This window comes from Meles meles, chromosome 3, assembly GCF_922984935.1.
Source record: "Meles meles chromosome 3, mMelMel3.1 paternal haplotype, whole genome shotgun sequence".
Classification (NCBI taxonomy): domain Eukaryota; kingdom Metazoa; phylum Chordata; class Mammalia; order Carnivora; family Mustelidae; genus Meles; species Meles meles.
Genome location: NC_060068.1, coordinates 122,013,704 through 122,027,900, shown reverse-complemented (window position 1 = coordinate 122,027,900; position 14,197 = coordinate 122,013,704). Strand labels below are relative to the sequence as shown.

The window sequence follows — 14,197 nt, the reverse complement described above, 5'->3', positions numbered from 1 at the left end:
TCGAACCTTCAGATGATGGCACGCCTCGATAACGTCTTACAGCAACCTCATGAGGGACCAGTGAAGCCACACCTGAACTCTAGAGCCACGGAATTCTGGGATAATTAGTTATGTATCTTATACCATCTATACTTATCTTAGGTGTCCCTGTCCCCACTCCTGCTTCAAACCTCAATTCCCAGTCCCCTCTCTCAGGAAGCCTTCCTGACCCCTGGGCTGAGGAGCCCCTCTTCTGGGGTCTGGGTCCCCACACATCCCCACTCCGGAACAGAGCCTGACTTCTGTGCCTCCACTGTGAACCAGTGTTCTTCTCATCGTTGACTCCCCAACTCCCAGAATAGGGCTTGGCTCGAACACATTCTTGGTGTGTGTGCATGTGCACGCGTGTGTGCGCGCACGCACGCTGAATGAATAGACGAAGTGCCACAGGCCCGGCCCCCAACGGACGGGCCTAATGCCCCGCCTCATGTTGCTGACCAGACACCAGGTCCCAGGGACCTCAGGCTTCTTTCCTTGTCCTCATTTCTTATGGCCACAGTCTGCCTACTTAGGGTGACTAAGGAGGGGTGCCCAGGCCTTTCATTACCAAAATTGAGAAAGTACCACGCAGGCCAGAATGAGTTCACCACCCTACAAACTTGTGGGGTGCTGATTCATCACAGCAGGCAAAAGGAATGTGACAGAGAGCTAGAAAGCTGGTCTCCTGCTTTCACCACTGGACTCCGTGAGGTGAGGGCACGTGATCAGCCCAAGGATGAGTTACCGTCCCTGTGATGTTTCACATTGCACTGGTCTCAGAGCGAGGCCTGGTGGAAAATCACTCACACAGGGCAGCACAGCTTCTCTTTATGAGAATTATGTGGAGGTGGAAACCAGTCTTGCTCAACTGGGTTATGGCCATCTGTGTGTTTGGAGGTCTTGCTTATTATAGATTTTTAGAGAAGGATCTGGATAAGGAGGGCGGTCAAAGGACACCAAGAAGCATCCTTTGTGCTTGCCCCATCCATCAGCAATCACTTACAGACCTCTGGGCACCCAAAGACCATATGACCTAACCCCCACCCAGCTGCAGCAGGTACCTGATCTTCCACCAGCCTTCCAGGTTTTTCTGGATGACTTCCACCACGGCCCCTCTCTCTAGATTCATTTCATCCTGGTCGCGAGCTGTGTATGGGTAGATAACTGTGTACTTCTCCTCTGTGGGAACAAAGGGATGGGGGGTTAAGTCAAGGACGGTGAGAGTCCTGGGATGCTGATGATCCCAAGGCTGTGATCCATAAGATGCCTTGCCCATCGGAGGGAAGGATTTCCTCCAGAAATTTCTGGGGACCCTCTAGGCCCTCATTTGGATCTGGACTGCCCTGTCCAAGCAGGAACAGGACGCAGGACAAAGGTCAGGTCCCAGCCCTTCTGAAACCCCTCAGTGTCACACATTCATCCTCACCTTCCTCAAAGCTGTGCTTCAAAGTCACCTTCCTTGACCCTGCTTTATGCAGTATTCAGACCCATGGCAACCTCATCCTCTTACCTAGGTTTATTCCCCTCCCACCAGGAATTACCTTCTAATACAGCATATAATTTCTTATTTATTGTGTTTTGTGTCTGTGTTCCTTGCTAGAATATAAACGCCATGAAGGCAGGGATCTGTGTCTGTCTTATTCACTCCCCTGCCTCTAGCACTGGGCATGGTCCCAGGAATACTGTGTAACTTTAGTAAATTGGTCAATGTTTAGTAAATGAAGGGCCTGGTGAGAGCCACCTTGCTCAAGCCAGAGGGGTTTAACTCATCTGTGGCTCCTCCACAGTTTTGCTGGTAGAGGGGTCAGGGGGTCAGGGATGAGCTGAATTTTTGGCAGCAGATGGTTTCAGGCTTAAATCACTATCAAGGAAGCAAGAGCTGGCGATTTTCTTACTCCCTTCTTTCCTCCCTACCTCCCTCTTTCTTTTAAAAAATTTTTAAAATTTTTAAAATTTTAAAATTTTAAAAATTTTTAAAAGAAGACTTTATTTATTTGAGAGTGAGAGAGAATGAAGAGGGGGAGGGAGAAGCAGACTCCCTGCTGAGCAGGGAGCCTGACATGGGGCTTGATCCCAGGACTCCAAGATCATGACCAGATATGAAGGCAGATGCTTAACAAACTGAGCCACCCAGGCGCCCCATCTTTATTTTTTAATTTTTAAAACAATTTTCGTTACCTAGCTGGTAACTGATCTTCGTTTTTCATTAATTGTTTTCAAGCTCCTGGATCCAACCACGCCTGAAGCTTCAATTTTATTTTTAATGTTTTGGCTTTTTTTTGTTGAGATATAATTGACATTTAACACTGTCTTAGCTCTAAGTGTGCGACATCATGATTTTACATATATATACATACACACACATATGGTACAATCACTGCCTGCTTTGATTTTCATTAATGTAATTGGGGTCCCTTCTACCTCTCTCTCTGAGGTTCCCGACTCTTTCCCCTCAAAGACACGGGGACCACTGCTCAGGCTCTGCTGGGAGACTGCTCATTGTCACACTGTGTAGGGCCTTCCAGAGAACAAGAGAAGAGCTCCTGTGCTCCATGCTGTCAGCAGTGGAGAATGAATGAGTGTCCCAGGGGACCCTGGCGAGGAGAGAGAAGGGCTTTCCTGTTTTGGTTACATTCCGGCCCCTAGGGAGTGACCAAGCCAGCTGTGGGCTGGCGCTGACGGCCAGTTTGTTGGGGCCGACTCTCCCGCTTTGGGAAAACACCATGGGCTGTCTGTGACCTGTCCAACTGGTGTCGAGGGAGGCGGTAGACAACACAGGGAGTTTATTTACTGATTGATCTAGCCCACTGACCCGCTCTGTGGGGGCCGAGCTGACTCAAGTTACACAGATCCTGTGTACGACAGTCAGCTGTTTCCCTCACTCGTGGTGGCTGCAGGGTGGGGGGCGGGTGCTGTGAGGGGTGCCGGGGGGTCATTCAAGCGCGCAGATGCACGGAAGTTCTATTTGGTTGGGTGGGAAGGGGTGCTGCCTGGATCCAAGACTAAATGCAGGCAGTCCTGTGGGCCCTAGATGCCCGTGGGGCCCCATCCTTCATCTGAATTACACAGGGAGAGTCTCTGGCACCAGGAGGCTCTCCCCGGGCTCCATGAAACACTCAGCGATCCCTAACAAAGCTTAAGGTGGGGGACCATGCAGACTGCTGACAGGTGCCTGCTGATGCTGCCTGCTTTTCATCCATCCGCTCTTCCCCTGGCCGCTGTGATGGGTTCCAGGAGAGCATGTGACCCAAGCAGGTCAGTCAGTCTCAGTCCTAGGACTTGTGTTGAGGGAGAAGCACTTCCTTGGGTGGGTATCCCTGAATCCCTGAAAGGGGCCCACAACAGCTGTCATGAGAAAACAGTGTCAGCAAAGCAGAGAGCAGAGCAGAGGTGGGGAGAGTGAGTCCCAGGTCGTGACAATGTTTTCAAGCCTCTGGATCCAGCCATGCCTGAATCTAGTCCTTCCCCAGACTTTTCAGTGATAAGCTGGTGCACTTCCCTTTTTGCTTAAGATCGTTTGACATGGCTTTCTTTCCCTTGTAACATGTCCGATGAAAGAAACAGGTCACTGGCTCAGCATTAGAAGGCCCCAGGCATGATTTTTTTCACCTGGGAGCCTTTAGAGCTCCAGGCTGAGAAATACTGCCCAGGCCAACATGCCAGCACATACACAGTACAGACAAGGTCACTGTTTCTCACATGCAACAGGCACGGGCAGTCCCCAAACAGGAAGGCGCATGCAGATGCAAGGAACCGGTTCCAAACCGATCAGGGAAGAAAACCCCAAGGTAGGCACCTTGACGCCAGCTGATAGCATACAAGTCCCCCAGAGTCCGGCGGCGGCCCACGGGCCGGGGCAAAGACCAGTACCTCCATGAGACTGGACAGGCAGCATGTGGCAGCATGTGGAGGTAAAGGGCAGAAGGCAGAGGTGAGGACAAAGCACTTCCAGTGTCTGGAGGCAAAGGGTACACGGAGTGCACGTTTCCATTTAGAAGTAATTATTTCTGAGCCTATGCCAAGCCCCAGGTGTCTTAAAAGGACCAAGTTCTTGAGTATTAACCTTGGACTTGGGTGTAGAGGTCACCAGTGGACTTAATCCCATTCCTAGCGTGATTTATAAAGAGGCACTAAGAGAAGCTCTTGTGTCAGGGGGAAGAAAAATGTACAGACTCAGGAAGTAAGTGGAAAAGGTCGGCCCTAATCCTGATGCCCAGTCCGGTCACTGAGAAAGCACAGATGTTTCTAGAAAGCTTCAGATGTCTCACAAATGAGCTGGAAGGAGCCCCAGCATCTTGGCCATCAGAATAGCTCAAGGGAGGAATGGTGACAACAGTGATCAAGCTGGGGCACTCCTGGGGTCCCATGGAGGTGTTAGGGTCCCAGCTCTGGCCAGGCTCACCTGGGTTGGGTGAGCCTGGCCAGAAACCCTAAGAAAACCCTAAGAAAGCGCAGGCTTGCTGTCAGCCCCAAGCCCATGGCCTAGTTTTAGGCCAGTGAGCCATTGAGACTTGGGGGTAGAGGGTGAAGGGCAGGGAGGGACTGGGTAAGGAGGTCCCCAGGTGGGTGATGACCAGGACAGGTGTCTCTGGCAAGCGCAAGGTTGTAGCTCCTTCCTACCTTCTTCGGGCTGTAGGGAAAACTCATCCTGCACACCGTCCTGCCCCTCCAGGCAGGTTGCGGGAACCCAGCCTTGCTCTTCGGTGGTGCTGACAAACCACCAACCTGGGGAAGTGAGAGTGCAGACTGAGGTTAGTTGTGCTGGGTGTGAAGCCTGGGGGTCAGAATATAGTAACATTCAGCCCCTGCATGAGTCACTGCTCAGGGTAGGGTGAAAGAGACACCATTTTACTGTGGAACACAACTCCCCATTTTAGCTGCCTGCTAACGGCTCAGGGCAGCCTAAAAAGAAATCCACTCCTGAGTCTGGGACAGGGGACAGAAAGGTCATCCCAAGTGACCAGAGTAAAGATGATGGCTATCTGCACTAAGGTATGCACTAACTCCTTCACTTGCACTATTTTATCTCATCTTCACATTCTCATCCCCATAGCACAGATGAGGAAACCGAGGCTCCAAGAAGCGAGTAAGCGTGTCCAAGTTCCCACGGCTTAGGCAGGAGCTGCTAGGCACACTCAGGGCTGTCTGATGTCTGAAGCCTCCATTCTCATGACTTAGCCGAGACACTGATCTTGCATTTGCTTGTGGCGGGGTAGAGCTGGCTGGAATGTAATTGCCTGAGAAGCCGCTCACCCAGACTCTCAGGCCCTCCTTCTTTAGAGAAAGAGCTCGTACTCCATGGTAGGCAGAATCATGACTTGCCAAAAACGTCCATGTCCCAATCCTCAGAAACTGTGACTATGGTAAATTCTGTGGCACAGAGGAATCAGAGTTGCGGGGGGTGGGATTAAGGTCGTAAAGCAGTTGAGCTAAAATAGGGGGGCTATCTGGGACGATCCGGGTGGGCCCCGTGGAATTACAGGGAGGGCAGAAGAAGAGTCCGGGCAGATGAGGCTGTGGAGGAAAGACAAGAGAGGTGCAGTGTGGCTGGCTCTGAAGACAGATGCAGGGACCATGAGCCAAGGGATGCGGTGGCCTCTCGACACTGGAAAAGGCAAAGAAGCAGATCCTATCCAGAACCTGCGGATGGGAAGTCAGCCTTGCCAATGCCTTGATGTTAGCCCAGTGGGGCCCATTTTGGACTCCTGACCTACAGAACTGTAGGATAATTAATTTATGCTGTTTGACGCCACTAAGTTTGTGGTGATTGGTCACAATGGCAATGGTAAATTACCACATGGCCCAACGTGCTCTGCACAATATCAATGGAAAAACAGGATCTGGGGGCACCTGGGTGGCTCAGTTGGTTCCTTAGGCACCCGACTCTTGGTTCTGGCTTGGATCATGCTCTTAGGGTCCTGGGACTGCACCCCACAGTGGCCTCCACGCTCAGTGGGGAGTCTGCTTGAGATTCTCTCTCTCCCCCTCTGCCTCTCACGCAGCTCTCATGCATGCATGCTTTCTCTCAAATAAATAAATCTTTAAAAAAAAGAGAGAAAAATAGGATCTGCTCCCCAAGATCACACACCTCCAAGACCTATACACCCCAAAAAAGAAGAGAAGGAAGGGGCAGACTACTGAACAGCCTTCTTGGTCTTATAGGGAGGCCTTTGCTTTTGACCTCCCTGAAGCAGAAGTCAGCAGCTTTACTCAACTAGATGCTCCTTTTAAAATCCAAGTTTTGGGAGGGTGCCTAGGGTGGCTCAGCGGGTTAAACATCTGACTGTCGGTTTCAGTGCAGGTTGTGATCTCAGGGTTGTGGGATCGAACCCTACCCATGCTCAGCAGGGAGTCTACTTGGGATTCTCTCTCTGGGAGCCCCTGCCCCCCATTATCTCTCTTTCAAATAAATAAATAAATCTTTAAGTAAAATAAAAAAATAAGATACAAGTTTTGGTGGCTGGGCACCGTGTGTGTGTGTGTGTGTGTGTGTGTGAGTGAGTGAACAGGGCGGAAAAATCAGTGCACATCCAGAAATTGGAAGGTATGTCGTCTGTCTTCCTAAGAACTCCTCTTTGTAGGTATTTGTGTGGGGGTTAAGCAAACTGTCAATACAACAACAATGACGGCAGTGTGTGCCACACCGGGTCAGAGTTTCCCCTCTACTACTGACCGGCTGGATCCTCCCACGAGCCCTGGGAGCTGCATGTGACCACCCCATTTTACGGACGAGGAAGCTGAGGCTCTAAAAGAGGCAGGGACTTGAGCAAGGTCACAAAGAAAGCGGCAGAGCTGGGATTCAGTGGGAGGCTGTCTTAGCTTCCAGGGCTTAGCCCTCAACCATCCACACACAAACGCCTCACGTTGCCATGGGGAGGGTCAACTGCCATGGCCAGTTTGGAGGCAGGTCATTAGGCAGTATCGTAAAATTCAAAATATGTGTGCCTATGGTTCAGGACTGTGTGTCATACCTAACCGGAAGAAGGACTCGCCAGTGTGCTCAGATACACTGTTCACGCTAAAGAAAAATATGATTTATTCAGATCAAAGCAGATACTTAAGGAGGAAGAGCTAAATGTTGACTAAAAAGCACGTTGCAGACTGAAATGATCAAAACATACAGAATGATACCAGTGGGGTTAAAAAAACTACAGAATCGGGGGCGCCTGGGTGGCTCAGTGGGTTAAAGCCTCTGCCTTTCGCTCAGGTCATGATCCCAGGGTCCTGGGATCGAGCCCCACATCGGGCTCTCTGCTCAGCAGGGAGCCTGCTTCCTCCTCTCTCTCTCTCTGCCTGCCTCTCTATCTACTTGTGATCTCTGTCTGTCAAATAAATAAATAAAATCTTTAAAAAAAAAACAAAAACCAAAAAACTACAGAATCGTATCACTACACACAAACTACCGTGTGTGCGTATGGTTATGTATCTCTGCACGGGCACACACGTGCACACATGCAGACAGGCCACATACACACACAGACACACGTATGCATGAAGACACATACACACATACATACATGTGCATACATCATCAAGAAGGATCCACAGTAAACTGAAAGAAGGTCTGTCTGGGGTTTGGAAAGGGGACTAAGGTTGATGCTAGTGGAAAAAACTGATTTTAACTTTATCATTAATGTTCTTTTAAATTTAATTTTTTAAAAAAGATTTTATTAATTTATTTGAGAGAGTACAAGCTGGAGAGAGAGGCAGAGGGAGAGGGAAAAGCAGACTTTCCGCTGAGCAGGGAGCCTGATGTGGGGCTCAATCCCAGGACCCTGGGATCATGACCTGAGCTGAAGGCAGACGTTTAACTGACTGAGCCACCCGGGCGCCCCTACCATTAATATTTTAAGAAGAATGTGTCTACATATTGCTTGGATCGGTAAAATATAATTAAAAATAATTGCTGCCAGTTTGTTGGCCACTGTAAGATGTGACCTCCTGCCGACCCCCTTTCTCCCATTGCCTCTGGACATATCAGCCTTATTCTCAAAAGCCCATCCTGGCTCCTACTTTTCTCCCGGCAATGTATTCTTCTGGACTTCAGGCTCACAGGCTGCTCAGGGCAGTGGGGGTGACTTCCTTACTAGTTCCTGCGGGGCACCCTAGCCACACCCATAATCTGCACAAACTCATTCCCAAGATTTAGATCATCTGCATATACTTATTCCCAGGAATTAGAGAGTCACATGGCCTTGGAGCCAGCGGGAACTGGTTTAGAATTCCAGCTCAGTGGGGCGCCTGGGTGGCTCCTGGGGTCCAGCCCCGCATAGGGCTCTCTGCTCAGCAGGGAGTCTGCTTCCTCCTCTCTCTCTCTCTTCCTGCTTGTGATCTGTCTGTCAAATAAATAAATACAATCTTAAAAAAAAAAAAAAAGGAAAAAAAAGAGAATTCCAGCTTGGTAACTTGTCGTGAGATCTTGGGTGAGCGAGCACAGGACCTGGAGTCTTGTTTCTTCAGCTGTGATGCCGGGATGGCAGTTGCTATATTAATTAAAGAATTTGGCTGGCTAATGCTGATCTCATGACTAACAATAACATGATCCAGATGCAAACTACTAGCCATTGGGATGTCACAGAGATTGGCCTGCTAATGATATTATTAGGCAATGTCACACTTTAGGCACAACAAAGCCAGTGGGTTTTGCTACCTTTTCCTGGAGAGAATCTGCTCATCCCCTACTCCTTGCTCCTTGCCAATGGCTGCTTTGTCGCTAAGGAAGGCAAGAGGAAAGGAAACCCACATTCTTGAGTACCAACTGTGTGCTGGATCTAGGTATAGGCATACTCTAGCATCTCATTTAATCCTTGTAACAGTTCTTTGAGGTAGAAGCCTTTTCTATTTCTTTGGAAGATTTATTTATTTATTTTTGAGGGAGGAAGGTGGAGGGGCAAAGGGAGAGGGGGAAACAGTCCCAAGCAGACACCAGGCTGAGCGTGGAGCCCAACAGAGGGCTTGATCCCACAACCGCCCAAGATCGTTATCTGAGCCAAAACCAAGAGTCAGGCACTCAACCGACTGCACCACCCAGGTGTCCTGAAGCTTCTTCTATTTTGCACGGAAGAGAATTGATGGCCAGAGAGAAGCAGCAAGCTGGCCTGCTGTGAAATGCAGAGTTCAGATGGAAACACAGGCTAAGTGTCCAATCATACACCTTCCATCCCAGACTGGCTGGTGTACATGACCAGGGGTCCCTGTGATGACAGGTGGGCCAAGGAGACAGGAGATGTGTCCATCCCATCAGAGCCCACAACTGACGGAGCCTTCAGGGCTCCATCCAGGGGAATGCTGGACCCCATGTCTCCAAGTGTTTGGAAACCAGAAGACACGTTCATGCAATGAGACCCTCAGAATAAAGCAGTAAAAATAATCCCGCAAGGTGCTGGTGCGTTGTGACCAAGTGATGTCCAAGCACTGTGATCCAATGTGGGTAGCTTCCTGACAGGGCGTCAGCTGGATCTGTGGAAACTGCCCAGCTCGGATCAGCCATGGCACTTTCTGTGCTTCCACTTTCTGTGTTTCTCTCCTGTCCTAGGGGCTCGGTGACCGCGTAGGGCAGGGAGGGAGGCAGCTTGGTTCCCCTACCTGACTCGTTCTTCTCGATGATGTCCACCACCTGCCCCACGCTGAGGCTGATCTCTGAGCTCTCCTGCTTCTGGTAGTCAGCCACTACCACATACTGCTCCAGGACCATGGGGTCCACCGAGGTCAGGTCACCCCCTGTGGATACAAAACCTCATCAGATATTACCTCTAGCCACCACCCACGCGTGAAGGAGCAGGAGCCGGGGGGAGTAGGGTGGGTCAGGAGAACATTTCAAAGACAGAAAGAGTTATTACAGGACTTATCTCAAAGGTCCCCTCATCTATTCACTCCTCCTCAATTTGCCCATGCAGCCACCAAAACTGACCACGTGCCTGTTTCGTTCAATGCAGACACTGTGTGAGCCACTGGGGATTCAGAGTTGGTCAAGATTATGGTCCCTGCCCCGAAGCAGCCAACAGCCTAGTATATGTGCTGCCGAAGCGAGCACGCAGCCAACAGCCTAGTAGGAAAATGCTTTCCCTCTTATCAATCTTCCATCCATCCATTCATTCCTCTGACATTACTCATCCACCAACCAAACATCCACCCATCCCACATCACTCATCTATGAGTTCAGGATGTCACCAGTGATGCTCCAGACACTCTCTTAGATGCTGGGGGCACTGAAGTGAACGGAACAGATGACTCCCAGGCTCAAGTAACTTCACCTCCTTGGGGAGAGAGACACATGAACATCTATATAACAGTAAGTATACAAGATAATGTAAGTATTAGTTTTTGACAGCTGCATTGCTGGAGACAACCAGGATGTTGGACCAAGAACGATCAGGAAAGGGGATGCCACATTCAATGGGGGTGGTCAGCAAGACCTCCCTAAGGAGGGGACATGAATAGAGACATGAGAGAATGGAGAAACAATAATGCAGACTGCCTCTCAGATAGGAAGGGGCCTGGGCGGAGGCCAAGGGGCTGATGCGAGCGAGGAAGGCAGTCCCGTATGAGGACACACAGGCAGGCATGGGCCAGAACAGACAGGTAAGAAGCCTGGATTTTTTTTTTTTTTTTTAAAACCCTGGAGTAGAAAGCCACTAGAGGTTGTTAAGAAGGGAATGACAAGTACAGATTTACATCAGAAAGATAATTCTGGCCGCCACGTGGAGCATGGATTAGAGGCTGGCAAGAAAGAAAGCAGGAGACGAGCTGCAGGTCATGGGGTCTTCAGGTAGGAGATGACGGTGGCTTTGGACCATGGCAGTGGCAGTGGGAAGAGATGGGCATGGACAGGTGCTCCAGGAAAGACAGTTTCCACGGGATGCGATGTGGATGGTGCCTTCTGGAGTTGTGTGGTCCCGGTGAAACACCAAGACATAGCTGATTAATAAAGGAAGATATCCTACAACATGGGCGATGCAAAGGGACATCCGAGCTCAGAAATTCCAAAGAGAAGGAAACAGGCCTTTGAGAGCAGCAGACTGAAGGGGGTGGGAAGGCAGACATATGTGGCCACAAGGTCCTGGTTTTGTGCAAGTCCTGATTCACAGTATTGCCTCCTACTGTTTCCATAAACAACTGCAACATCCAGGAAATCCCACATTTCTGTGTCCAAACACACTCAGTAATGGAGTGGGGTGCCAGGGCCACCTCACCCTGAGCTGATTTTGTGGGTCCCTTCTTGGCTCTGTCAGGTGATGCGTTGTTGGTGGCTTGAACCTGGCCACAGTGGGAGTATTTACACCATCAATATTGGCAAATGCTACAAAGCAGGGCTCTCGATCAGAAAGCTGGTTGTGAAGTTATTTACCCGCACACCAGTGTGCCCCAGCCTCTGGCATCCAGAAGCAGCACAAAAGCCCTTTGTTCGAACCATGTGCTCTGAATCTCTGATGTGGAAAACCAGCATAGGGCATTGTAGCAGGGTGAAGGGTCACCGCTTCTTGGCTCTTCCCCGCTGAGGGTAATGGCGGGAAACAGGAGTCGGGGAGGGTCCCAGGGCTACCCTGGGTACAGAAAGCATGGGAACAGAGAAAGAGAGCAGAGGAGAGAGATGAAGATGTAGACTGAAGGTTCGGGAGCAGGTGGGGGAGGGAAGGAGCTTCACATGAAAGCCATCATACATAACTACACGTCGTACATAAACTATGTCAACATAACCACCCTGGAAGGCAGGTACAGCCACCTCCCTTTTACAGACAAGAAAAGAGAGGCTCCGAGACATTAAGTGACTTGCCTCGGGTCCCACAGCTGGGTGCTGAGAAAGCTGGACTGGACCCAGGTTCACCTGGCTCAGAGGCTCTCCAGTGTGGTGGGGGCACGGTGCAGGCAGATGAGGAAAGAAAAGATGCTAGGGAAGGAAGGGTGGTCTGAGGTCCGCTTTCGTTCCTTCCCTGTGTGTGCCCATGAGCGTCCCCCCAGGACCAATCAGGCTGGGTCTGATTTCCTTGTGTCGCTCTGGGCTATCTTCTCTCCTCCTCCAGCACCTAGGAGGTCAGGCTGCTAGGCTGACGCCCTCCTGGCCTCCAGCACGACAGTGCACCCCAGCCAGTCTAGCCACTGGAGCCTGTCAGTAGTAGCCTTTGAGCAGGCTGGTTACTGCCCCTCCCACTGCCCCCAGGAGATTGGAAGCTGCCGAAAGCAGAAGACAGTATCCTGGACCACCGGGCACTGTGCCCACAGAGGTCCTATCAGGTGAGGGAGTAGAGACAGACACTGGCTTGCTGGAGGCTCCTGGCCACTCTAAGCTGGGGACAATTTCCTCAGGGGATGCAACAGCTAGAGACCAGAGTCTATAGCTTTTATCCCGGGATACAGCCTGCCTTAGAGATCACAACCCCAGGAATGCAGCTACCCTTCTGATCTGGGGCTCAGGTGTGCTGTATCCAGGCAACTGCGCTTCCCTGGCTCTCAACGTGACAGGAAGAACTGGAGAGATGGGAGAAAAGCAGCAACTACACAGTCAGATTGGAACCTGTGCCCACTGCCCAGGTGAATTCTCAGAGACATGCCCAACTCTTCCTCGCAGGAGGTCCAGGAGTGGCTGTGCTCCTGCCTGGGGGTTCCCTGCTGCCACCTGGAGGCAGGTCTGGATTCTTTCTCATCCAGCCACAGGTCTGATGGGAGTGGACTTTCTTTTTAGCACCCGGTCCTGACTTGACTCACATTCTCACGGAGCTCCATCCTCTCTCAGCACCAGGGTCTGAGAGAGGATTCTGAGAGAGGATGGTGGTGGTGGGGGGAATGATGCATGTAACTAGTCTCTATCCTGCCTCTGTTTCTGACTCCATAGTGTAGAGTGCTCACTCCAAAAATGCTATTCTGATCACGCTGCTCACTGCTCAGCATCTGCTATGGCTCCCCATTGCCCTCAGGTTCTCTACAATCAACTCTGCTGGCCTTAATGGCCTTGTCTTTAGGCTACCCTATCCCTGGTGTACCTATAAAACCTCATGAAGGTGCCTTTGCATGGGCTGTTTTCCCCGCTCGGGATGCCTTCTCCTCTTCCCTGCATTCAAATGGGAACCACCTATTCTTAGCCTCCTAACTGGTCTCCTGCCCCAGCCTTGACCACTATAATCTGCTCCTGACACAGCAGCCACAGCGATCCTTTGAAAAGATGTGTTAGATCACGTTCCTCAAAGCTCACGACCCTGTAATGGCCTCCACCTCACTCAGGAAAAGCCCAGTGGCCTAGGGGGTCTTGCCCAATCCCTCTGATCATTTCTTTTCCATGCTCCCCCCGTGACACAGGTAAATGCATGGTTTAGGTTCTTGCTCAAATGGCATCTCATCAAGATCTTCTCTGATCACCTTGCACTGCCTCACCTGGTTGTTGTTGTTGTTTTAAGATTCACATACGTTTAATGTATATAAGGGCAAGGAAAGGACAGTCCCGAATTCAAGAGCAATATTCTGTACAACTCATATGGTGGGGCTAAGTGCCTCACCTAGTTTTATTTCAACACAGTGTTTTAAAAAAAATCATAGATTCTGTGTATTTACTTGTTTCCTTTTTGTCTGTTTTTCCACTCAGTGCAGGGACTCATGTTTACTGTTTACTGTTGGATTCCCTGTCTAAAGGCTCACAGGCCCACGGTCTGCTTTGGTGCAAGGGGAATTAGGAAAGTTTTTTGTTTTTTTGTTTTGTTTTTTTAAAGTAGGCTCTACGCCCAGTGTGGAGCCCAATGTGGGACTTGAACTCATGACCCTGTGATCAAGAGTTGGACGCCTAACTGACTAAGCCATCCAGGCACTCCAGGAAACCTTCTGTATTTTTAAAACCGTTGTAAAGGAGAGAGACAGAGGAAAAATTATTATTATTGACAGGGCCTGCAAACCCTGAAATATTTACTATCTGGCCCATAAGAGAAAATGTTTGCCAAACCCTGGCCTAGAATGTCATGGTACCTACTAGACTCAATAAATATCTGAAGGAAAAAAAAATAATATTCTAAAACTCACCTTTAAAGGAATTCCTACCCAGAAATAAACTGAAATGCCTTCCTTTAGAGCACTTACAACATTTTATTTTGTTTACCCATCTATTTCTCCTACCAGACTGTAGGGATACTTGCCACATCTTGTTCACCTTTGTGTTCCCCAGGGACTTAGAGGGTGCTTGGGGCTGCTTTTCCAGCAC

General features: G+C 50.1%; 1 protein-coding gene across 1 annotated transcript in view; it reads right to left on the bottom strand.

Annotated features, from left to right (window-relative positions):
• SH3PXD2B (SH3 and PX domains 2B) overlaps positions 1-14,197 on the bottom strand; it is a 99,695-nt gene that overhangs the window by 18,434 nt on the left and 67,064 nt on the right. The window contains exons 7-9 of the mRNA XM_045999922.1: positions 9,604-9,738; positions 4,639-4,743; positions 1,080-1,197 (exon numbers count right to left, since the gene is read on the bottom strand). Of these exons, the coding sequence (XP_045855878.1) occupies positions 1,080-1,197; positions 4,639-4,743; positions 9,604-9,738 (358 nt within the window). The remainder of the gene's footprint in view (positions 1-1,079; positions 1,198-4,638; positions 4,744-9,603; positions 9,739-14,197) is intronic.